At 35.4% G+C, this 24,906-nt stretch overlaps 2 protein-coding genes and 1 long non-coding RNA gene across 5 annotated transcripts in view; 2 read left to right on the top strand and 1 right to left on the bottom strand.

Moving 5' to 3' along the window:
• LOC148652140 (uncharacterized) overlaps positions 1-17,888 on the bottom strand; it is a 24,646-nt gene extending 6,758 nt beyond the window's left edge. Inside the window, exon 1 of the long non-coding RNA XR_015925235.1 lies at positions 17,753-17,888. This is a non-coding gene — a long non-coding RNA (uncharacterized LOC148652140). The remainder of the gene's footprint in view (positions 1-17,752) is intronic.
• Positions 994-7,971, top strand: LOC148652141 (cytochrome P450 2J2-like). Of its 2 annotated transcripts, none has more exons than XM_088598808.1 (9): positions 994-1,255; positions 1,555-1,717; positions 3,252-3,401; positions 4,013-4,173; positions 4,709-4,885; positions 6,128-6,269; positions 6,683-6,870; positions 7,035-7,176; positions 7,555-7,971. In XM_088598808.1, exons 1-9 carry the CDS (start codon positions 1,073-1,075, stop codon positions 7,611-7,613), a joined length of 1,365 nt encoding a protein of 454 aa, XP_088454934.1. In that variant the 5' UTR covers positions 994-1,072; the 3' UTR covers positions 7,614-7,971. The 2 variants fall into 2 exon arrangements, with proteins under 2 accessions (XP_088454934.1, XP_088454933.1); XM_088598807.1 differs by having other exon boundaries at positions 996-1,255; positions 7,460-7,971.
• On the top strand, positions 10,381-24,906 carry LOC148652139 (cytochrome P450 2J2-like). Of its 2 annotated transcripts, XM_088598805.1 has the most exons (10): positions 10,381-10,474; positions 19,146-19,247; positions 19,492-19,654; positions 19,949-20,098; positions 20,202-20,362; positions 20,686-20,862; positions 22,463-22,604; positions 23,338-23,525; positions 23,864-24,005; positions 24,562-24,906. In XM_088598805.1, exons 2-10 carry the CDS (start codon positions 19,239-19,241, stop codon positions 24,735-24,737), a joined length of 1,308 nt encoding a protein of 435 aa, XP_088454931.1. In that variant the 5' UTR covers positions 10,381-10,474; positions 19,146-19,238; the 3' UTR covers positions 24,738-24,906. The 2 variants fall into 2 exon arrangements, with proteins under 2 accessions (XP_088454931.1, XP_088454930.1); XM_088598804.1 differs by lacking the exon at positions 10,381-10,474 and having other exon boundaries at positions 18,576-19,247.

The raw sequence follows: 24,906 nt of genomic DNA, 5'->3' as shown, positions 1-24,906 counted from the left end.
AGAGAGAGACACCAGAAGGAGAGCAAAGCACAGGAAACGAGGGACAGGACAGAGTAGGAGCGCCCTCTGGCTGCAGAGGGCGTGACAGTGAAGGTGTTGTTTTTTCATCTTTGTAACATTTCATGTATGTATTGTGGCTTGATTATTGTGATGCAGTGCGTGATGGTGTATCCATACATGTTCCAAACAACTAGTGTCCAACAGGTGTCTAGAACTCACCTGCTTGGAATTAAATCCAAACTAAAATACAGTTTATATCACCTGTTTTAGCTGTATTGCACTGGCTCCCTGTGTATTTGAAAATAACATTTAAAACACTGCTACTCTGTCTGATTTATTACATAGTGACTTGAGACAAACCATATTATGTCAAATAAATCTTACTTTGACTTTTGGTATTAACTTGTTGTAATGTGATTTTGATCATTGTAAGTTTAATTACGTCTATGAATCATCGCTGCCCTCTGATGAATTCCCTAACACAATTTTTTGTATGTTTGACAGCTTACTAATTTACTTACTAATTACATACTGTATGCATACCAAGTAACAGTTTTGTTTATTGATTCTAATCTGGGTGATGACAGATTAGTTAATGAAGTACCATTGAAGTTCTAAATCAATAAATAACTGTTATTTATTTTTTAAAGATCTTAATTAGGTTATGATGTTAGTTTTAATCTTAGGTTATACAGTATGTACTCATGTTTTTATTAAGTCATTTCAACAAAAAGGCTAAAAGGAATTTGTTTAGAGGTACAAAATAATCAATATAAATAAATAGTACTCAAGACACAGATCTTATACAGTACTTTGCTCTTAAAAGCTAATATTCAGTTCCATAGAAATCTTATGCAACATAACTTTGTTGCATTATTCCATAACTTTTGTTTGTGCCTTATGGTTTTTCATGCTAATGAACATGCAAAAACAGGTCTCTTACTTTCTTTCACTGACACTTCTTTAAATTCATGTTGCTACTGTAGGTGGTGCAAAACCCAGTCAGTGCAGCACTCTGACCTTCTTTCCATTTCTGCTTGCTTTGAAGAGAGTTTGAAGTATCACAGTAACAATGCTGCTGTATTCCTTGCTGGAATATCTGGATATAAAAAGCTGCATTCTCTTCCTCTTTGTGTTTCTGTTGATTATTGACATCATGACAAATAATAATTTAAAGAATTTTCCTCCAGGTCCCAAGCCTTTTCCCTTGTTGGGAAATGTTTTCACTGCTGTGGACATCAGTGAAATTGATAAGGTAAGATCAGTAATCAAGTAAACTGAAAGGTTTAAATTTTCAAGATTTGCCTATTTTAAACACTTTGTGCCTCAATTGTGAAACATTCTAAAAAAAATCCTAAATTTTGTCATGTGTTTCATAACTGTAGTTTAAATTCCTCTTCAAATAATTATTTCAGTCTACTCTGTTTACTTTGTATGTACTTCACTGTGTTATATGAATGTTTCATTATATACTGTATACTGTATATGAAAACTTGTTTCATTGTACGTTAGATTCCATAAATTGAATAAAGGGTTTTTAAATATATTCTCTAGCTTGCTGAAAAATATGGCTCTGTCTTCAGTTTGTGGAGGGGAAGAGAAAATACAGTTTTTGTGTCCGGTTACAAAATGGTCAAGGAAGCTCTAGTAAACCAAGGAGAAAATTTTGCAGACCGCCCTGTAGTTCCTTTGTTTGACAAAGTCTACCAAGGCCTCGGTAAGGATATTTTCATTTCAAACTATGAAAAATAGCAAGACTTTTTGTCTACCTATCCACATAACTCGGGTTCTATAATACAAGTAAATTTTTGCTTTGTTCAAATAATTTACAGCATAAAAGGACTTCAATAAGATAAAGCAACTCAAATTAAGTAAACAAAACATACTGTAGTTAAGGGGTCACAAAGAATTAAAATAATATGAGAATAGGAGTTGTTCCAAAACAATAAGTAAGATAAACAAGAGAGGTTATTCAGCCTGTCTATCTGTTTTGGTATCTGTAGTTCATTGTAAATTCATAATGTTGCTTATTATGGAAAACTGTAAGGTCAAGAAGAATATCATGATTAGAGATCAAAGCAGGATATAAAAAACATATTTTCTGGGCTTGTAAGTAAAAAATATATGGTAGTTTCATTAGTTTAAATTTTATGTTCTGAAGTTTTTGTGGCCGCACAATTCTACAGACGTGCTGTACTTTTCATAAAATCATTTTACTTTTACTTCATAATAATACTGAACTGAGGTCTGAACCTCTCTCAGAATCTTTCTGTCATTGCTAAGATTTTTGTGACCTCCCTTAGTACTAATGATTAATTCAGTATATTTTATGAAAATAGATCCAGATAACAAACTATCATTGAATAAGCACTGAAATAACTTTGACAGCCACAGATAGGCATTGATTTATTTTGCTCATCGAATCAATGTCATCTCAACATTGGTTTTGAAGAAATAATTCCCAATATTGTGCTGTAAAGAAAATGAGGGTGTTTTTAACTAGGTAATCTTTAAAAAACTTTAAATGAAATCTGCAATATGTTAAAAAATGTAATCATTGCTAATTTACTTTTTTAGAAAGTCACCAATAATACAACCTTTTTAAAAAAATCAAACAAAAAGAGCTGGATCTGAAAGAAAAAAAAAACTTTGTTATCCTCATAATGGTGCTTTCTCTTTTTTTGGTGCTTCTGGGGAAAAAAACCTCAAATCATCACTCAAGGGTGTAAGTTTCAAAAGAGTCACAGAGATTGAGTGTATTTGGAGCTACTGCAGGAACATCAGATGGTGAAAGTAATTTTCCCTTGTACAAGTATGTGATAGTTGCCAGTACTTACACAGTGGTGTGTAAAGAATAATTGAATACTCCTGTAATTAACATTACTATTGTCAGGCCAACTTTGTAAATAGCAAAGTCATTTGTATTATTTCAAATGTAAACTTACTTATAACTTATATGAAGAATGAATAAAATGTATGAATGTATTTATCTACTGTATTAAGTCTATCTGAATTGCTCTTTATTTTAATTGCATTGTCCTTTACATCCACTTCTGTGACATTATTGTTTCCAAAGAACTGTGCGAAGGGTGTTCCACCCTAAAAATCTACACTACACTACAGTACAGTCCTCAGGTCCAGGAAAAAAGGGTTTTGGATTATGCCTCTGTACACAAACAACACAGTTAATTAAGTGCATACTCTTTTCAGTGAACAGTTTGTTCTTAAATAAACCGTTTTTTGATGCTTAGGCCTGGCGTTAAGCAATGGGTACCAATGGAAAAAACATAGAAGGTTTGCCCTTACAACCTTAAAGAACTTTGGCATGGGCAAGAATACTCTGGAGTCGTTCATCCTTGAAGAGAACAGATTCCTTTACAAGGCCTTCAAGGAAGAGCATGGTAAATATAACAATGAAGCATCTTTTGACAAGGGGAATACATACTGTACAATATAAGTGTGTACACGTCATGTTATATTATATGCCTTTCTCAATGAGGGATTGTGTTTAAGTGTTTTTAATAAAGATATATGTCTTAAGTATGTGTCAAACACTTATCACTGTGAATCTACAGAATCAGTGATATAAATAAGCAATAAAGCATATTGTATTTTGTTAGGATAAAGTACACAAAAGTAATTGAGTCAATATCTATTTCTGAAAATGTATGTTTCTATTTCTGTTCTCCCTACCAGTACTTCTAAAAACAAAAATATGAAAAGGATATACAAATATTATATTTGAATATGATATATAAATGAAAGGATTATACATATATAAAAAACAGGTTTTTCTAGCAATCCATTTTATATCTTACTTAAGAAACATAATTTTGCAGAAATTGGGATTGTTTTTAAAAACGTGTACTGAGTCTTCAGTAACGAGGGTGATTTTAAATCAGTATTATTAGTAGTGTCTTTCTCAACTTTATGTATTTTGATTTTATTCTGGTAATGACTGTTATGAAATGCTTTCTATAGTTCTGAATGGTTCGTTTCTGTTGTTGTTTAGGAAGACCTTTTGACCCCCACTTCTTATTGAACAGCGCCGTTTCCAATGTCATCTGTCATCTGGTGTTTGGGCACCGTTTTGAGTACAATGACCCAAGGTTTCAAGATATTCTGCGAAGGACTGATGAGACTTTCCTCCTGATAGGCTCATTAAGAGCCCAGGTATGACAAGAATATCAAAGGAAATCAAATAAATAGCACTAGACCCACATGCTTACCACTTTAAAATTAGGACTTTGAAATGCAAACGCATGCCTTTCTTTCATACAAAAAGAAAGTAGGTGCAGCTTTACACAAAATGAAGAAAAAAACTCATTTTTTTGGGTGCCAAACAATTTTTGCTGCTGCTCATTCAAGAGCTCAGTGCTGAAAGATTGTAAAACTAAGGACAAACACCTGTTTTCTGACCACATATAAACTGATATCAGTTTGCAAATGAAAGGATAATGTATATACTGTATATCATAAAATCACTACATTTCAGTATCATACTCTCATGCAGGAATACACTACACTAAATACACTAAAAAATGGAGACACAAACATCACTTTTATCAGCTTGGTAAAAGTTTAAAATGCTTAAGAAAGGCAAGGTCAAAGTGCAAAAACACAATAGAAAACTTTCATAAGGGTCAAAATATATATAAGATATATATTATTATAGCTACAATATATCTATTCATCTTTTTTTCATCAGCTCTACAATGTCTGCCCCAGTATAATGAAGTTTTTACCTGGACCTCACCAGACTGTTTTTTCAAACTATAAGAAAGTCAAAGCCTTCCTGAAGGAAGAGATCGAAAATCACAGGAAGAACTGGGACCCCTCCAATTCTCGTGATTTCATTGATACCTACTTTGAAGAGATGGAAAAGGTATGAAAGGATAATTTATACATGTAAAGAGCCCTAAAGTATTAGAACAGGCACCATCAGACCTCAGACAGAGTGCCTGACACCAATGTAGCCATGGCCACTGGTGTAAATTGGCTTGACTGTATGGTGCACAGAACTGCCACTAGCATTACAGTAGATGTTCCTTATATGCAGCAAGATGAAAAACAGCCGTGTCTGACTGAGAGCTCACAAGCAGGTCTCATGCAGCGGTGAGGCGGAGAGCACCACAAAACAACAAAGTAACAAAAATTAAAGGCACGCAAAACAAACCTAACACTTGGGTCTGAAAAGCGGTAGCAGCTAGGAACAGGAGAAGCACAGCGACAAGGTAGCGAGCACACAGTTGCCCTGAGGAAATGGAACTGATCATGAAATCATTAAACAAATAATAAACTAACTAGAAGATGTGAAATGAAAGTCTGTGTGAATATCGTCTAACAGAGCTGGATGGTGTGCTGTGCTGCATGTGCATGCGGGACTGATCAGCAGTCACTCGAGCATGACACTTCCATTTTACAAGTAGGACTCAGTACAGTACATGACATCCCAAATGCCATTGTCCTAGTGCTGTAGGATACCATTTCTCAACCTTTTCCAACTCCATCACACTTACATAAATATAAAAACTTTATCACTCAGCGCCTCCCTTCCCATTCATGATCACCAGCCAAAGCACATTCTTAAAAATTGTATAAATAGAACTCATATCAATGTTTAATCTGGCACCTGAACCTAAAGGAACGGTTCGTCCAACACAAACTTAAGGTACACCAATCCACAGCAAAGAAAAAGTCAAAGCATCATGAACTCATCATCATCATCATTATAAAACATCTAGTTTTCTGTCAAAGTTAGTGAATGCTGTTTAGATTTTGAGATGATTGTTTTTTTTAATATGACATACAGTATGAACGAACCCTAAGATCTTATTTCATTGGTTTGTAAAAATCATTGATGATAGTTATATGCACTTTAGGTATCCCCACTTTTAGCAGGATCCCAGTATTGACTGAAATGAGATATTTACAGAACTTTTATTAAACATGAGGAAAATGTAATTAGTTGCTCTTTGTTGAAATATTTAATCAAGAGGTGAAAAGGTTTTTGAGTGAAGTTATTTAATGTAATATAATTTTGCTAGCAGTAGGCAGATTAGCTCCCTGCAAAAATCAGTTTGAAAATAAAGAGATGTTGTCCTAAGGTAATTGGTGTACCTTGCAGAAAAAGGATGACATTCCAGCAGGATTCCATGAGACGAATCTGGCCATATGTACTCTGGACCTGATAGAAGCGGGGACAGAGACCTCGGCGACAACTCTGCGCTGGAGCCTCCTCTACATGGTCAAATACCCAGAAATTCAAAGTACGAGTTCCTTCGAGTCCCCAATACTACATTATGGAAAACTGTCCATCCACCTACATATTGCAAAACACTTTTGCAGGCACACAAATCAATATTAAGAAATGTAGTAGTAAACTATGTGGTTATTAGGGTTTTTGATCAATTCTGCAGACTTCATAATCATAAAAAAACTCTAGAAAACTATTCCAGTCTGCATGATCCTCACCACTTTTTTGGTGAAGACTTTTTTGGTAAAGCCGTTACTTTTTGGTAAAGTCACATTACTAATATTACCAAACATTGGTATATTAAAATAATGCAATATCTTGAAAAAAAGAAACCTATTTTTGTCAAAGACTTGGGAAGACAGACTGGGTTCCTGTTTCTTGTTTTATACCGTATATTTACATTCTTCATTTGTATTGCATTCAAAGAGAAGGTCCAGGCTGAGATAGACAGAGTGATCGGAAAGGAACGGCAACCTTCAATGGCAGACAGAGTGCATCTTCCCTACACTGATGCTGTGATCCATGAGGTCCAGAGGATGGGGAATATTGTTCCCCTGAATGTGCCCAGGATGACCACTAAAGACACTACACTGGGAGGTTATTTTATTTCTAAGGTGAGAGAAAAAATAAAACAATAGAGGCTTGCATCTAATGTCCCGTTTGAGGTGTTTCTCCTATCAGTTCTGTATGAAGCTGACATCATTTTGATTAAACTTTTTAGTAAGTGCTTTTTATATTTTCTTTCTTATCACTGCTACTGTACTCTATATTTCCATAGGGTACAGCAGTGATAACCAATATATCCTCAGTGCTTTTTGACAAAAATGAATGGGAAACACCCGACACATTTAATCCCAAGCACTTCCTGGACTCCTATGGAAAATTTCGGAAAAGAGATGCTTTTCTTCCATTTTCAGCAGGTAATGTGCTTCCTTCCCTGTTGTTTTTTTATCATATGCAGTCTTCTTGCTTCATGCTTATCCCATTCCACTTGCCTTTTAGGCAGTGAACATTTTTTTATAGTTCAGTAATTATTTTAAATGTAAGATTAAATTAAATAATACTCAACTCTCTGTTTCATAATGTCATGTGAAATCCCAAATAGACTTATATTCTTTTCAGGTTTACTCTCATAGGTCCATACATCCTTCACAATAAAGACTAGTCAAATTGTCTAAAATATTATCTAATGGTTCTTAACAGGAAAGAGGGTGTGTCTGGGGGAGCAGCTAGCTCGGATGGAGCTGTTTATGTTCTTCACTTCATTTCTGCAACAGTTCACCTTCTGTGCTCCTCAGGGGGTAGATGTCAGTTTGGAGGCTCAAATGGGATTCACTCTGTCTCCACGACCCTTTAAAATATGTGCCATCCCTCGATAAGTCAATTAATTATTCGTCTGGAGGACAACATCTGGGAACCAATCTAAATGGAAAAACATAAAATATGGAGCCTAATCAAATAGAAGACAGCTCATGTTTTTGTGCTACTTTCTAAATGTAAATCTTTCAATCATTAGGGATCTTTAAAAATGTTTTGTGAAAAGCACTATTTAGACATACTTACTGAATTCCTAGTTTTTGTAGTAAATGAATAATTAGAACATGAATATACAGTATTATTTGTCTTGCAATGTTGCATGTGTAGTTACAACCTCTTACATTTGATTGCTATAATATTTCCATGCAAATTAATAAATATGTATCTTCTGAACTAAATGTTTTGTCATTATTAATTCAGTGTGACCCATGTTGCTCCACTGGTTGACCCCAAAAACATTTCAGCGTAGACAGACACTGCACTGTGGATGAGTTGTATTAAAATACGATACATACAAACATGTTTCCTTGTACTATCACAAGACATTTTTACATGTTCAGTACTGAGAGAAATGATTTTTGAGTTAGGCAGAGTATCATTATGGAGACATTTTGGTGCATATGATTATTATACATATATTCAGAACTGCAGATTGGTAAAAAAACATTTCAAATCTTTGAACAAGATTTCATTTTTAAATCTCTGTTCTGGAGGTTTACTTTGTACTACATCTTTAGTGAAAATGCAAACAAAAGGGAAAGAATATTGTACTTTTCAAAACCTATTTTTTATTTGAAATATACAGTTTGTGGTTTGTTAGGCTTTGACAAATCAAACTACAGTATTATTTTTATTAGTTATTTTCACTACTAGCAAAAACTGCTTTAAAGTTCATTCACTCTCAACCATGTGATCATTTGATAAAGCAAGGCAAAAGATTACTACTTTGTGACACAAATATCCCAACTGTTTTTTTTTGTTAGTGTGACCAAGGTCAAAATGAAGATACTGTATATGAAGGTGTATGTCATGAAAAATAAGAAATATTTTAAAGTCACAATAAAACCACCCATTTTATTTGTATTGGAATTTTCTTGTTATGGGTTGTTGTAGCTTTTACTTTTCACAGTAGTCTAATCATACTTTCACATCTGTTTTCTTCTCTCTAACTTAATGTGAAAAAAACTAGTTCAGTGTTGGAAATCCATCTATTGCACTGAGAAAGCTTTAGCAATTTCTACCATTTCATTTTCAACTATTAAAATACAGCAGGTGCTTTTTCTTCTAAACCTGAGTACAATTCAGTGCTCCCATGATAACCACTCCTTTATATGTTTCCTGTCTCTCCTATTGCATGTATATTGTTGTATTAATGACCATCACAGTCTGTTAACCATGTTTCAGTGATTTCAATTGCACCATAGTCATCTATTAACACAGTCTTTTCTATTTCTGGTATTTTATTCCTGATACTCTGCATAGAATTTCTTTGGATTATCCCCCCTCCCCATCTAATCCCTTAAAACACTTAATTTTAGTAGTTTTTTGTAGCAAGCCTACTGGTAAAAACCTCATTTACTGTAGATGTAATGCACCTAAACAGTTCTTGAATAGAATGGTTGACCTACAGATGCAGCCATTCAAAATGCTGCTAATAAAGCTCAACCTCTCATGTTTGAGCTGTCGCCATCAAAGTCTTTAACGAAGATATTACTAATAGTATTAATAATGAATGACCTTGGACAAGCTGTAAGTGTAAACTCAAAGTATTGCCCTGGTCCACATTCCTTTTTTCATTGACCGTCTTTGTAAAAGTAACACCACAGCATTTCGCAATCACGTATTTTTTTCCAATCATGTCAAGTACAGTAATTTTTGAGAATCGATTCACCATGCCTTTCACATGCTCATAAAAGAGATTGATTTAGGAACATAAACATATTACCGTATGCAAACTGTACTGTATACAGTATGTATATGTATATTTAATGTCTTAACTGTGCCCGTTTAAGTATTGAATATTCACATGGAATTTTACCACTGAAGGGAAATCTTAGTAGCTGAGCATTAAAAGAATAGGAGCATACTGCAACGCGTGTGAAGGCCATAAACGATATTAATTTTGGAACATAAACATACAGTATATGGCTGGTCTCAGTACTTTAAAGAAAACATACACGAAACATGGTTTCATTATGACCAGAATCAGTCTTGAGATATTTTTAACTTGATTTACAGTATTTGAGAGGTATGTCTTGAGACCGATACTACGTAAATACTGCTCACGTATATGTTTCTAGGTTTATATTATGGATTTCATACGGTCAAATTACTTTTGAGCAACTGATAAGAAGCGTGAAACGGTATGCCCAGGGCGTTCTAGTTTTCGTTTTGTTTTAATGCAGTGCAGTGGATTGATTAGAGATATCAAGTACATACAACTCATTTTTTAAATGTTGTAGTTCGTCTTGTAAAAATGTTACGAGTACATCATCTGTCAACAATTACACAGGTTCTGTTTCCATATTGCGGATTTTGGTTACATAATATTATTTTCTAATTTCACGTTGTGAATATATGATTTGGGCAAACAGAGCCGCAAAGAAGTACATTATGGGTTGTTGTTTTTTTTTTTGCAGTTTTATCTAGAACAAGCGATGCTTAAACCTTTGTCTGATTCTTGTGAAACTATCCACACAACAGTTACAGTACCTAGGAGTTGACTTCAGTGATGTCACTGATGGGATGTTTCTAAAAATCCATCCTCTGTAAAACGTCTTCTCTAGTTGTCCTGCATATGTATTCGCTAATGAAGCTGTGTGTTCTGAGCCTGGATCTCTACATTTCTGTATGAACCAGCTTAGAGGGCTAAAGACAGCTTGTGTTTAAATTGAGTGTAAGGTAATTTATGCTTCTAAAGTCATGGTCAGCATTTATTATTTTACTGTGCTGTAAACTTGTTCTGTGCCTAGTTACATTATTTGATAGCTTTATCAAATCTGTACATTGTCTGTCGATAATGTTTCTGTAGTGCTTTTTCAGCCCTCAGCATGTGACCGCGCTGGTGGCGCTGTGGGTTAGTTTCCTGACTCCCATGTCACATGGTCTGTGATTGAATCCCATGGAACTATGACTTTATTTTTATACAAACATTTCTTTGAAAAAATGAAACGTTTCCCTTGGTCAGAGATTAAATAAAACCTCACTCGCACCAAACAAATTTATATTTCTAAATATCACAACATGATCGAATTTAAGTCTTTTTAATAACAATGGATAGTCACCTATGCGTTACAAAATAAACATTTATATTGATTTGAATCGCGTTTTGATTTAAATCGTAAACGCGTGTTTAAATATATGTGTTTAAAGGCGATATACTGTATAAAAGCGCTGATTTTTATGGAATGTGTTCCGCCTGGGATTCAAAAAATTTATTTTTTTTAATCGCGTATCTAAGGAAAATTGCAGTATAACTTTGTTCATGCACAAACAGTGGCATGTTACATTATAATTGGGGTGTCTCCTCTTGCCAGAAAGCTCTAAATTGCATTTTGAGTGCGGTTTTTGACTTTTTCTAAATTGCAACCCATAAATAAAGCTGATACAGTTTAGACTTACTGTATTCTAAACTGTATTACAACAGCACATTGGACAATGCAACGTAAATTGCAAAAATGCACTTGGAATCTGTCCAAGCCCTCCTACGAAAATTATTTAAACTGCGACACTTATCATTCATCTTTAAATAAACTTTATTTTATATAGCGTTTTAAGCGAATAGGTAATTAGATTGCTCATAAACCTAATCGCTTTTTCTACATAAACACAGCGTGATTGCTCTCTGAAAATGCTTTTCCTTTATATTTAGGCTCAGATTTCAACTATAGATCGTATTATTATAAACTTTCTTGGAAAAATGTCTTTTATGTAAACCATGTTTGCTATTAATTCATTTTGGGCTAAAATACGTTCATTGTCTTCCAATCGAGTCGAGTTGACATTGGAAGCTTGCCACTCCCGGACTGTTACACCAACGCATTAGCATGTTAAAGCGATTTCATTGAGGAGCCTAGCTACTAGTTAACACTGTACTTCCTACTTTGAAAATACCTGTGAAACCGGTTTAATTCGTCACAGCCAGCACTCCGGCAGAGAGGGGGTTGTACTCGTTAATGTCCGATGACATAGTGGAAAGATTACAGATTTTAATCATCTTTTTTCTGAACCAGGGAAAATCTGATCATGTTTCTCTATTACAATAATAAAAAACTTTATTTTACATTATTTTACATATCCCGCTTACACATCGCACGACTTTAATAAATCTATTCTTTATTAATACTAAATAAATAATACTAAAGATACTACAGCAAAGAGGTCACTTGATTTTTGGAATAATTCCAAATAGCACAATGATCCACTGGCATCCCTGAAGTCTGTTTAGTCCATAATCTTCCAAATACAATCACTAAGCAATTATAAGAATTATTCCATCCTATTTCTTTGTGATGTCCTGTGAAAACTAAACCTATTTTTATAAGGCTTTTACTCAAAAGATTTCCAAACACACAAAGCATTTGTGAAGTACTATAGTATTTCTAAAGGTTACTGGGACAACATCAATCATTAAAGCTTAACAATAAAGTTTAGATTGCTGACTATGGACCAACTACATTAACTAACTGCAATGCAACAGTAGACATTTTACAAGTAAGAATATCTGGTTGAATTCTTGCATCTGTAGCCAATTTAATGCGAGAGATTTTAAGTTTTCCAATGCAGTTCACTATCATTATACACAAAAGCCAAACCATAAACTTTGAAGCTAGCAGACTTCAAGAAAACACCTGTTGGTGTTAAATGGTGAGGTTTTATTATAATCTAAGGTATGAAAACAAGCTAGCTACATTTTTAACACACTTTATAATACACCACTTTTTTGTTGTATCCCAAGTGATTTGAAGCATTTCTGTTTTAATTGAACTTCTAGAGTTATTTCTCCAATGTTTAGGAGGATATTGCCATAATAAGGGCATGCTTGTCATATGCTAAAAGAATAGCTTATAACAGGAAAGGCAAAGTCGTTTTTTTTTTAAAAAGCTCCTTTAAAGCCTGTGCCCCAGAAGGTCCATTTATGTTGAGCTGTGACAGTGCTTTACAGTAAAAACCTTGTGGAAATGGTTAAAAGCAATGATCCAGGGACCAAAGGTGATTCAGGAGCCTAGAACCAATATTTGTGTGCTCAGTGCAGTCGGATGTTGAAATTTGTTCCCCGTTTTTGAAAAAGTCCCACTGTATGCTGTTCCTTTTATTTACAATAAGAATCTAGGAACCTCTAGGAGACATCAACTGCAAAGTGACATGAGTGAGAGCCTCTTGAGTCCTGCAGATACAGGGTACCTCATAATTTTAATGAAATCAAATGTGTACTGTACGTGTAAAACTGAAGCTGACCTAACAACCATCCCCTTTTCTGCAGAGAGTGTTTAATTGTACTGTTTCAGCACATCAGTTTAAAAAAAAAAAAAAAATTAAATAAAGCCTTTAGACAATTAGGAGGTACTGGTATTCACAAGGTAGAAGGTGGTGTTTTCAGAGGCCTAAAGGGAAACTGTTATACCTAATGATTAAATACTTGATGATACATTTTTTTACTGCATTGTTTATATATGATCTGAAAAGCTGAGATAAAATAAGATGTATGCATCTAAATAACTGGACCTCAAATAGCAGACCTTATGAGCAATACTGTGTGTATTTATTTAAAATATTTATAGCTCCTCTGGAAGGTTGTTGCGGGAAAAAAAACTCACTCGCACCAAACACATTTATATTTCTAAATATCACAACATGTTCGAATTTAAGTCATTTTAATAACAATGAATAGTCACCTAGGCATAACAATATAAACAGTTATATTGATTTAAATCGCATTTAAATCGCCTTTATTTAAAACCCATAAATAAAGCTGATACTGTTTAGACTTTTAATTATTTAAAACTGTATTACAGCAGCACAATGCACAATGCAACGTAAATCGCTTTCTTTGTCTTCTGTGTAATAATGTTCACCTCTCTGTCCAGCAAATTAACAATAGTAATAATAATGAACTTTATTGTATATGGCGCCTTTAAAGGTGGTTCCTCAAAGCGCTTTACAGGTTAAAAACAATAACAACAATACTGTTAGGCTGGGCAAACGATTTTTTTTAATGAAATACAAAAAGAGATATAATGATGTGTTCCGGCTTAGACATTAAGGAAGAGCATAACACGTGGGCGGCGTAGAGGTCGGCTGTGGCTTTCCCATCTACTGTATACACTGCAAGTACAACCCCCCCTCTCTGCAGGAGTGCTGGCTGTGCCGAATTAAACCGGTTTCACAGGTATTTTCAATGTAGAAGGAGGTGAGATTTCCAGCGAAAGACACCTCCCCCCCCCCATAAAAAACCCAGTAAGTACAGTACTAGTTAAGAAAGGCGAGGCTCCTCAATGAAATCGCTTTAACATGCTAATACGTTGGTGTAACAGTCCGGGCGTGGCAAGCTTCTAATTTCAACCCGACCACGGCGAAAGGAACCCTTCTTACATTTGAAGACAATGAACACACTTAAGCCCTGAATGAATTAATAGCAAACATGGTTTACATAAAAGCCCTTTTAGCCTTTGTCACTAATGAAACAAAGATCACTAGCCTTTGTCACTAATGAAACCACTAAATAAAGACATAAATATAAAAATCTTAAGATTTTTAAAATACATGACTTTGCTAAAATTTATTTGAAAATAAAAACGATTACAAACGCCAGGGGAGAGAGAGAACAGGGGAAGGATGTTGGTTTTGCATAAGGGGCGGGGCTATGGAAATGAGGTCTGTTTGGCAATGTGGAGTTACATGTTCTGGCTGTTTGTGAATTATCGTTTGTTGAGTATGGAGTGTTGAGGTATTGATTTTGTGTAATGCTTTATGTTGAAAATTGAGGTGGATTTTGTTTATGATAAAGAGGATAAACTGGGATGGGAGGAGGGTTTGGTTTTGCCTAAGGGGCGGTATTATTATAATTGGAGGAATTTGCGTGAGTATAATGGTTTGATATATTTGATTTTGTAGTGTGGTCGTTATCTATGTTTTTGGTTGGTATTATGTTTATATGGTTGTTTTTGTTGGTTGGTTGTTATTATGGTTATTAATACGATCTAGTTGAAATCTGAGCCTAAATAAAAAGAAAAAGCAAGTGATTAGGTTTATGAGCAATCTAATTACTTATTCGTTTAAAACGCTATATAAAATAAAGTTTATTATTAATTTGCTGGACAGAGCGGTGAACATTATGCATAAGACAAAGATAACGATCCTGATCAGTTTAGAAATCTGTGTACGCTGTAAGGTTTTTACTTCTTAAACTTTTAAAATACACGTTTCGAATAGAAAGAAATCCTCTTCCTGGTACAGTCGCATGAAGAGAGAGGCGAAACAGCCCTACACAGCCCTGTCGCAGTACACGAATATAATCATATCGTTATTAAATTCTTTAGATACGCGATTCCATATTATATTAGCAGAAAAGCTTAAAACTACCACTTTTTCACACGCTATTTCACATGTTAGTTAAATACTTCGATGTTTAAAATGTTTAGGGAGAAATGGAATACCGGTGTGTATTTTTCCTTTAAAGTACCAATTCCTGGAATCTGACTGGCTGACACCCTTCTGTAGTGGTTCCATAATATCTGGTATACGGAAAAGAAAGCGTTGATAAAAAAGCCTGGATTCTCATGTATCTCAGAAAGCGAGTGATCAGAAAAAGGAACAGCTGTTACACTCAGGTTTTACGCTCTCTCTCTGTTGAATGAATGAAAGCATTTTATTAAAAACGCGTTTGCGTTTGTCTGGGTATTTACTTTGTAATCTGTGGTTTACATCTACTGTATTGTTTTGTGATGCCACTTTTAAAGGTGATATGTAAAATAAAGTTTTATTTTACTGGCAAACGATTTTTTTAAATAGAAATACAAAATGAGATACTGTATAATGATGCGCATGAACAAAGTTACAGTATACTGCTATTTTCCTTAGATACGCGATTAAAAAAAATAAATTTTTTGAATCCCCAGCGGAAAACATTCCATAAGAATCAGCGCTTTTATATATCGCCTTTAAACACATATATTTAAACACGCGTTTACGATTTAAATCAAAACGCGATTCAAATCAATATAAATGTTTATTTTGTAACGCATAGGTGACTATTCATTGTTATTAAAAAGACTTAAATCCGATCATGTTGTGATATTTAGAAAATAGATTTGTTTGGTGCGAGTGAGGATTTATTTAATCTCTGACCAAGGGAAACGTTTCATTTTTTCAAAGAAATGTTTGTTAAAAAAAGAGTTATAGTTTTAGTGGGATTCGATCACAGACCACGTGACATGGGAGTCAGGAACCTAACACACAGCACCACCACAAGGTCACATGCAGACTGCTGAAAAAGCACTACAGAAACATTATCGACAGACAATGTACAGCGTATACTATTCTTGTGTTGCGGTACATGAATATAATAATATCGTTATTAATTTGGTTAGATACGCGATTCCATATTATATTCCCTTTTAATCAAATTCTAAAAGTATGCTTGTTGACTCCGGTATCTCTTTAGTTAAAGACTTTGATGCTTAAAATGTTTAGGGAGAAATGGAATACTGGTGTGTATTTTTTCTTTAAAGTACCAAGACCAGCCATATACTGTATGTTTATGTTCCAAAATTAATATCGTTTATGGCCTTCACAGGCGTTACAGTATGCTCCTATTCTTTTTATGCTCAGCTACTAAGATTTCCCTTCAGTGGTAAAATTCAATATCTACAACGGGCACAGTAAAGACGTTTACTGTAAGTCTTTCTACGACAGACCAACGAACCACGAGTGCCCCTGTCGGTCAACCAATCACTGCCGCGGTACCCCGTGTCATCTTGCGTCATGATGCGCGACGCCGTAGCCAATTACCTCCGGTACGTGTCTGTACCGCGCACTTTGAATGGCTGGTACAGACACGTACGTGCTGAAAAAATTTGAATGGCTGAAAAACACCATTTTTAATATTTAATACAGAAACAATTCTATGGGGATATTCTATTGAAGATTGAGCCATTTTGTGGAATGTTGCGGGCACACAGGCCACCAGAAATCAGACACAGCCTGCATGACAGCCCTTCCTTGATTTGGAACATATCAACCCCTTATCTTCCATCTCAGCCACTCAGGACAATTCCACTAATAACCAACACTAGTGCATTCATATTCATTCATATACACAGTTTTTTTAACTGAGAAGTTTAACTCTTAATCTGTTGTCAGTGGAGAACTAACTCTAGGTGAGCCATTTGCAATATTCGCTAAAAATAATCCCTAATTTATTCAAGGCTTCTGGGTCTGTGGACAAAGCAGAGGTAATGACATATATCTCTCTCTCTTTCCTATCGTCAATCCCGCATCAGCAGGGTCCGCTTGTCAGCACACCAGTCTCCATTTGGTGGTTTGAACCAAATCTTTGAGCTGACGTTGCCATTAAATGCAACCGAGAAATACTCCAACCGGCGCGTTGCTCTGCCTGCCGTCGGAGTGGGGAAGAACAAATAATGTAGCCAATTCATAGAGGGGGATTATAAGGAGGCATGGGAAATTCAGCCAGGACACCAGGGTTCCACCCCTACTCTTTTCAAGAAACACCCTGGGATTTTTAATGACAACAGAGAGTCAGGACCTTGGTTTTACATCTCATCCGAAGGACGGCGCTTGTTTACAGTATAGTGTCCCTGTCACTATACTGGGACATTAGGACCCACCTGGACCACAGGGTGAGCACCCCCTGCTGGCCTCAGTAACACCTCTTTCAGCAGCAACCTTAGTTTTTCCCAGGAGGTCTCCCATCCAAGTACTGACCAGGCTCACACCTGCTTAGCTTCAGTGGGTTGCCAGTTGTGATATGGCTGCTGGCAGGTAATATATCATACAGTATATTGTATATCATATTTACAATAATATTTACACATCATGTTATTATATATTCATGTATAAAAATATGATGCATAAGCAGGACTCTCTGTAGAAGAAAAACAGGATCAACTAAGTTTGGTGCTTAATTCAAAACATTTTTGACTCACCCTTGGTGCAAACAAAAAGAATCTTAGGTTTCTCTTTTTCTTTTCTAATTTCAAGGATGTGGCAGTGGTTCAATTTACAGTATAAAGAAATACTGAGTGATAAAACCATAATTGTACAGCACAAAAGCATTTGGTTTGATCAGGGTTCTAATAGCAGCTGAGTGAGAGTTTATTTTAAACAAGGACAACTATTAAAATAAAGCAAAGGGTTTAACCTGAGTCAACTGAAAAAAGCACGCAAATATTTACTTTGTTCTATTATCAGTGTGGCAAAGGCCAGTTCTCAGTATGAATGTCTTAAAATGGAGAAATATGAGACAGAGTTAGAACAAGGTGAATTCAGTTTGATCACTGATAGTGTTTTGTACAAAGCACTTTTCTTCTTGCAGCAAGATTTACTTAAAGATATACTGTAAATAGTTCAATTTACTCAGTGCTGGAAAAATGTGTCTTTATTAATAACATCTTGGAAAATTTTAACTTGCTTGTACTGTGAAAAGACAATTTTAGGGAAACATTTTAGCATCTGAACCACCTTGGTGACATTCAGCAATGGATCAATATCTGTTAACACTTTTTTCTGCTCTTTTCTTTTAAAATTTTTACCGTGCTTGAATCTCAATGTTTTACATCACCTCGTCACCTGTACTAAATCAATCTGGCTTTAACTTATGAAGTGATTTTGTGATTATGCAACCAGAGTCGTGGTGTGTATCATGATCTTCAGTAAATGATTAATTAAGCAAAATGACTCCAGAAACATTTAATCATGTTCAAGTTCCATATGTCAGATTTTCTAAATATGCACATGCATAAATCAGATTATGATTATTTGAATGAAAAAGTTATTTTAATGCTCGATACTAATCATGATCATGTTGAACATAAAAAATGTAAAACTGGACAGTTTATTTCTGATTGTGCTGTAATGTGGTCATATATAACACGAGGCCATATGATTTTCTCCTTTCTTTTCAAATGACAAATGAAATGTTCACCTAAATATATTCTCAGCAGTATTTATTTGTTCTTCACACAAAAACACTTTTATAAAGGCAAAACCGTATTTTTCCGTAATGTGAAACTTGAACTTATTTAACTATATACACAGCGTAATTTTACCCATTTAATTGTTTTACCTTTGGGAGAAAAAAACAAGCCTGCCCAAAGTGGCTTATTATGTACAAAGTGCGTATTTCTTCCTGTTCAAAGTTCATTGAACAGTAATCCAACAGGGTTTCAGAAAAGAAAATTAGATATTTGTTTTACACTACAAAGTTTTGTTACGAGGACCTTCTAAGCTCACAACTTTTAAGATGTCATTGTATTCTTTTACTGAATGCCTGGATGCCCAAGGTATTCTGATTTTCCTCTTGCTATTTCTGCTGATAACCGACATTGTCAAGAACAAGAAACCCAAGAACTTCCCTCCTGGACCCTGGGGGCTACCCTTCGTGGGAAACATCTTTAATATCGACTCTAAACAGCCCCATATTTACATGGGAAAGGTCAGTGTTACTGCGCTATTCTTATTTTAATATTAATTACTCCTCCTGAGATTTATTGTAGTTCAAATAACTTAAACCTAAGTCTCATGCTGAAAAGATTTACATATTGTATTTATTGTTTAATATTAAATTTTACAAAAAAAGTATATATTTTCTACAATAGAGTTTTATATTTTTGATGTTGATACCTATTCCTAAACATATAACAAAGTGGTGAAAATGCTGAATGTCATTTTTTCCAAAGCTGGCAGAAATCTATGGTAATGTTTTTAGCCTGAGGCTTGGAAGAGATAAAGCTGTGTTTGTGACGGGCTATAAGATGGTGAAGGAGGCTCTGATCAATCAGGCAGAGACCTTTGCGGCTCGACCCCCAAGTCCAATAATGGAGAGACTTTACAGCAACTATGGTGATGATTTTTATTCCATATTATTGAAATCTTTTCATATGACATTGCTAAAGTCAACAGAGAATGACTATTTACATCTTATTTGAGCCAAGTGATTTTTTAACATTCTTAATTTCTATTCACATTTCAGTTATATTAAATATACTATTGAAATTATTCATAATTTTCTAATAATTTAAATGGCACTTTAAAAAGTCAAAAAAAAAATTTTTAGTTTACATTCTTTTTTTTTCAGAGATACAGAATGTGCAGAACCTTTTGTTTTAGTGTCTTTTTTTTCTTCCCTGCCCACAGGTTTGATCTTTAGCAATGGATATCTGTGGAAGAAACAGAGAAGATTTGCTCTTTCCACCTTGCTGAACTTTGGGCTGGGTAGGAAGACTCTGGAGTCAGTGATTTCTGAGGAGAGTAGGTTTCTCCAGCAGGCTATAGAAGATAAGCAAGGTAATGACAGGAGCTCATGTCCTGAACACAGCTAATAAGTATACTGTACACTGCTCATTAGAAGCAGGGAACAGACTCAATTATGCTCTTGTTTTGCACTTAGGTAAACCTTTCAATCCCCACTTTCTTCTGAACAATGCTGTTTCAAATATCATCTGCTCCATGGTATTTGGACGCAGATTTGATTACAGTGACAATCGCTTCCAGAGACTGCTGCACTTACTGTCAGAAACTATACATTTGGAAGGGACGATATGGACACAGGTAGAGAATATTTTCTTACAATTCTCATATGCAGTTAAAACAAAAATAAACTATACACAACTATTTAGGATCACATCATCTTTAATAGTGATGATGATTGGTGGTGTGATGGTGATGACTTACAAAGGCATGATGCTCATTTAGAAATTTGTTCCATTATTGAGTGAATACTAGTTACATGAACAATGTTGTGCTCATGCAGAAATAATTACATTATTCCTCTCAGCTGTGTATCAGCCTGCTTCAATTTAAGAGAATATAAAACATATAAATTAGAAGAGTAATGGAGCTGAAATATCCTTAATCTCTCATTTTGGCTTTAGCTTTATGAAGCCTTCCCTGTGATATTGAAGTATTTACCAGGACCACACAACAGGGTCTTTAAGAACTATGAAGAACTTGAAGCCTTTGTGGGGGAAGAAGTTGAGAGGCACAAGGAAGATTGGGACCCATCAGCACCCAGAGACTACATTGACAGCTACTTAGCAGAGATACAAAAGGTAATTGTTTCAAAATCAAATCTGAGCATTCCGAGTTTCTGCATGGGCCACTGTTACAAACCCACAATTCCTACTCAAGCATCTACACTAAGTGGCATCCTGTCATTTGCACCACCATCTTGAGTGTGTGGGAGTGTGTAGTCTGCAGGAAAGCACCCCAATGCACCATCACCACCCTTCACTGGACAGATGTCCTGAGCCTTCTTAACTTAACAGTACAAGACCTTTGATAGCTCATGTCCTTAACACAACTACAGAATAAAGCATTTTCAGTACCGGACTCAATCATGCACTTGTATTTCTGTCCTCAGTTAAACCTTATAATACTGTTTCCAGCATTATCTGTACATCAATCCATGTTACACAATGAGAATAAGTTAGTAAAAGCTTTAGGGTTGAATAATTAAATCTATCCAATCAGAGGAGATAGTGCTAAATTTGTACACACTTTTTGGTATAGAAAACTAAGTTACTGCACTCAGAATGATTGGGTTGAGCTGATTATTGTAAAACTCCATTTTGATTCTAATTTTACCTACAATATATCCACCTCACCTGGTATAAATATCTCTGAACAAGGCCCTGGTCTGTGCTCAGTGTTTTGTGATGTCTGTATAACCTTAAGTAAGTGACAAGACCAATGTACTATAAGAACAAGGTTATTGTTACAAATGGAGAGTTACGAAAATGGAGAATAAGCAGGAATTCACTGAGCGGACTAGTCAATAAATAGTAAATAAATATTCATAACCCCAACTTGTAAATGATTTCTGACAGAATATACCCAAGCAGTTGGTATACTCAGAGGGATGTGAATTCTGCGTTCTCTGGCACAGCTTTGGTGAAAACACTAAGAATTCAGGCACACATGGTTAAATATTTATTAACAATGACAATACAAATACTACACTACACACAACATACAACACACAAGTTACTATATATACAGCATGTATAGACAAGGCATTCCAGAGGCCTAACGTCCTGACCTCTCTGAAAACCCCAGACTGTTGCCAAGTATATGTCTCTTAAATAATGCCTACAGAGGCCAGAAAGCAAACAGAAGCAATACAATCTGCAGTTACTGTAAATCTCTCTCTCTCTCTGCAAACCCAGATGCCAGTAAATGAATGGGAGACTATCTCCCTAAAGCAAGCTTTACATACCAAGGTTCCGATACTTAGCTCCAATCAAGATTTGTTTGGATGATCATGAAGCAGGGGCTCTCACTTGGCGTAAGCTTCAAGTTCCAACTCTTCCACACTCCCCTCTGTCTTATAGTCTGATTTTCTTTCTCTTCTTTTTTAACTCCTCATCTGATGGTATCAGGTGTGTTTCTGGACTGTTGATTGACACTTAATCATTTTACCCACAACTTAATTAAGGTAAAACAAGGCAAACCATGATGTGGTTTGATCACAGACTCTCGACCTCCTACATGTCAGCAAACAGCCCCTCTGCTTTGAAGCTGGAAATGTTACACACTTTATCTTAACTCTTAGGGACACTTCCTAGTCACCTTTATCTGTAACAATATCAAAGGAAAGAACCTAATATTACAGTATAAGATGCAACAATTTGCTTATCTTCTACCTGTCAGAATAAAGAGGATACTGAGGCAGGATTCCATGAGAAGAACCTGGTCTTGTGCACTTTGGACCTGTTTATAGCTGGGACTGAGACCACCTCTACCTCTCTACGCTGGGCTCTTCTCTACATGATCAAACACCCAGAGATACAGAGTTAGTAACTGCATGAAACTGAAGAAGTATTACCCAAACTATTTATAGACACTGTGGGTGAAATGTCAAAATGTAAAATGTATGATAAACCTAAGAAATATACAGGAAAAAAAAAAACAGCTCCATTATCCTTGTCTTCAAAATTCTGCATTTTGACCCCCATTGCAATAAAAACATGTTCATGTAACAATTGATGACTGCTTATGGATTTTTTAACTATTGAAGCTACCTCCTGAAGGTAACTGAGGTGTGTAACCCAGATCAATTTGCTTTGTGCCAACATTTTTAAACATGCCCTGACAACGCCATATAATTCATGTAATTATTGGCACAGTAATTTCTGAAAACTATAGTTACTATTCTATGACAAACACCATTGAATAAATTGTCTCAATTTTGTCTGGATAACACAGAATGTGCTGTATTTGTGATGTCCTAGTTGAACACTTTCTTTTGTCACCAGCATTCATGTGAATATAATGTGTATGGCAGCATATTGAATCAAAGTATCGGAAATAAACTTTTTAATATACTGTACAGTATATAGATTATATTCATCATGCAGAGTTTCTTTCTAGGTGCAGTACAATCAATTAAAAAGTATAGATCCTAATTGTAATACACTGTTTTTAAACTACTGTACATCTGTGTTGTTTTTACCCTTCATTTGAGAGGCATAATAAGTGCTTTGTGATGAAGTATGTAATGCTATATCATGCCTTGCCTCTCTCAGAGAAAGTCCAGGCTGAGATAGAGAGTGTGCTTGGACAGGGACGGCAGCCCTCCATGACAGACAAGCCCAACATGCCCTACACTGATGCTGTTATCCATGAAATCCAGAGGATAAGCAATATTGTTCCTCTGAATGCACCAAGGATGACTACTAAAGATACAACACTGGGGGGACATTTTCTTCCAAAGGTAAATCTAAAAAATGTGCAATAGCTGAAATTTTGAATGCATGTTATTTTATAACGGACAGGAGCTGAAATAAATTCATTTCTCACTCATACGGCAAAAAGGTATTTGGAATGGAATCCTCAAGTGTTGTCTTAGATCTAAATTATAAGCAAATCTCATTTGTATTTCTTTCAATCTTGATTTAATATGAGTGTAAAAACATGATATTTCCGTACAATGTTCTTATAGTGTATACTGTTGATTTTAGCCTAGTGGTATAACTTTTAAAAAATTGTGTTTTATAAATCCCTTTTGAAGAGAATATGACAGCACTGCCAGTGGAAATGTTTATTTTGTAGGGTACACCAGTGATGACAAACCTGACCTCAGTGCTGTTTGACAAGACTGAATGGCAGACACCAGACACCTTCAATCCCGGGCATTTCCTGGACTCTGAAGGGAAGTTTGTCAGACGAGAAGCTTTTCTTCCATTTTCAGCAGGTACAACTACAATCACAAATCAAGGTCATGCTTAATATTTTCATTTACTATACTTCTGCTACTGGTTACAAAAACAAGTTAAAAAATATAGAAGAATAATATTAACACATGGGACATACTGTTCAGTATATTGATATAAGATGTAATGGATCTAACACTACTTATTGGAATAAGGAAAGAAAACATCTGACTCTTCACACTTAAACTCCATTATAATGTTAAGCTTTTAGTAACATTCCCATTTAGTTTTTTTTTCTCTGAGAAAAAGAATGTAAATACAATTATTTTTCAGGTTTTTATTTCTCCATTTTGGAGAACACATTCCTCTGCCACCTATTTCTGTCAAAGCAGTTTGCTGTATAGCATTCTGCAAGCCCCCTGTGGCTCACAGGAGTGTGATCACTGAATATAGGAGTGGTGTTTCTCCCACTGACATCCCTGTAGGGTGAGCCACAGAATCGCATGTGCCAGTAAAGTAAGACCAGGATAAATAAGGTCAAGGAAGGAGGATGTGGTTTATAAACTAAGACTTTGTGATATCGCTCATTTCTTTCAGGAAAGAGGGTGTGTCTGGGAGAGCAGCTGGCCCGGATGGAGCTGTTCCTGGTCTTCACTTCCTTTTTGCAGAACTTCACATTCAAAGCCCCTGAAGGGGAAGATCCCAGTGTGGAATTTCAATTAGGGGGCATCCTAACTCCTCGGCCTTTCAAGATCTGTGCCATTCCACGCTGACATCCACATCAGTGTCTTAAATCTAAAGAACACTAGATGGCAGGACATTTAGATTTTAGAGGACAATTTGACTGAAAAGTAAAAGCCAGAACTTCAGAACTGTGCTTTTACATACAGTACATTCCATGTGAGATCCCAGTCTTGTAATTGAATAAACAGCATGCTAAAA

The sequence above is a fragment of the Lepisosteus platostomus genome, chromosome 11 (assembly GCF_059453375.1).
Source record: "Lepisosteus platostomus isolate fLepPlt1 chromosome 11, fLepPlt1.hap1, whole genome shotgun sequence".
Lineage (NCBI taxonomy): Eukaryota > Metazoa > Chordata > Actinopteri > Semionotiformes > Lepisosteidae > Lepisosteus > Lepisosteus platostomus.
Note: the sequence above shows the minus strand (reverse complement) of the source record. Positions and strands in the feature narration are given on the sequence as shown.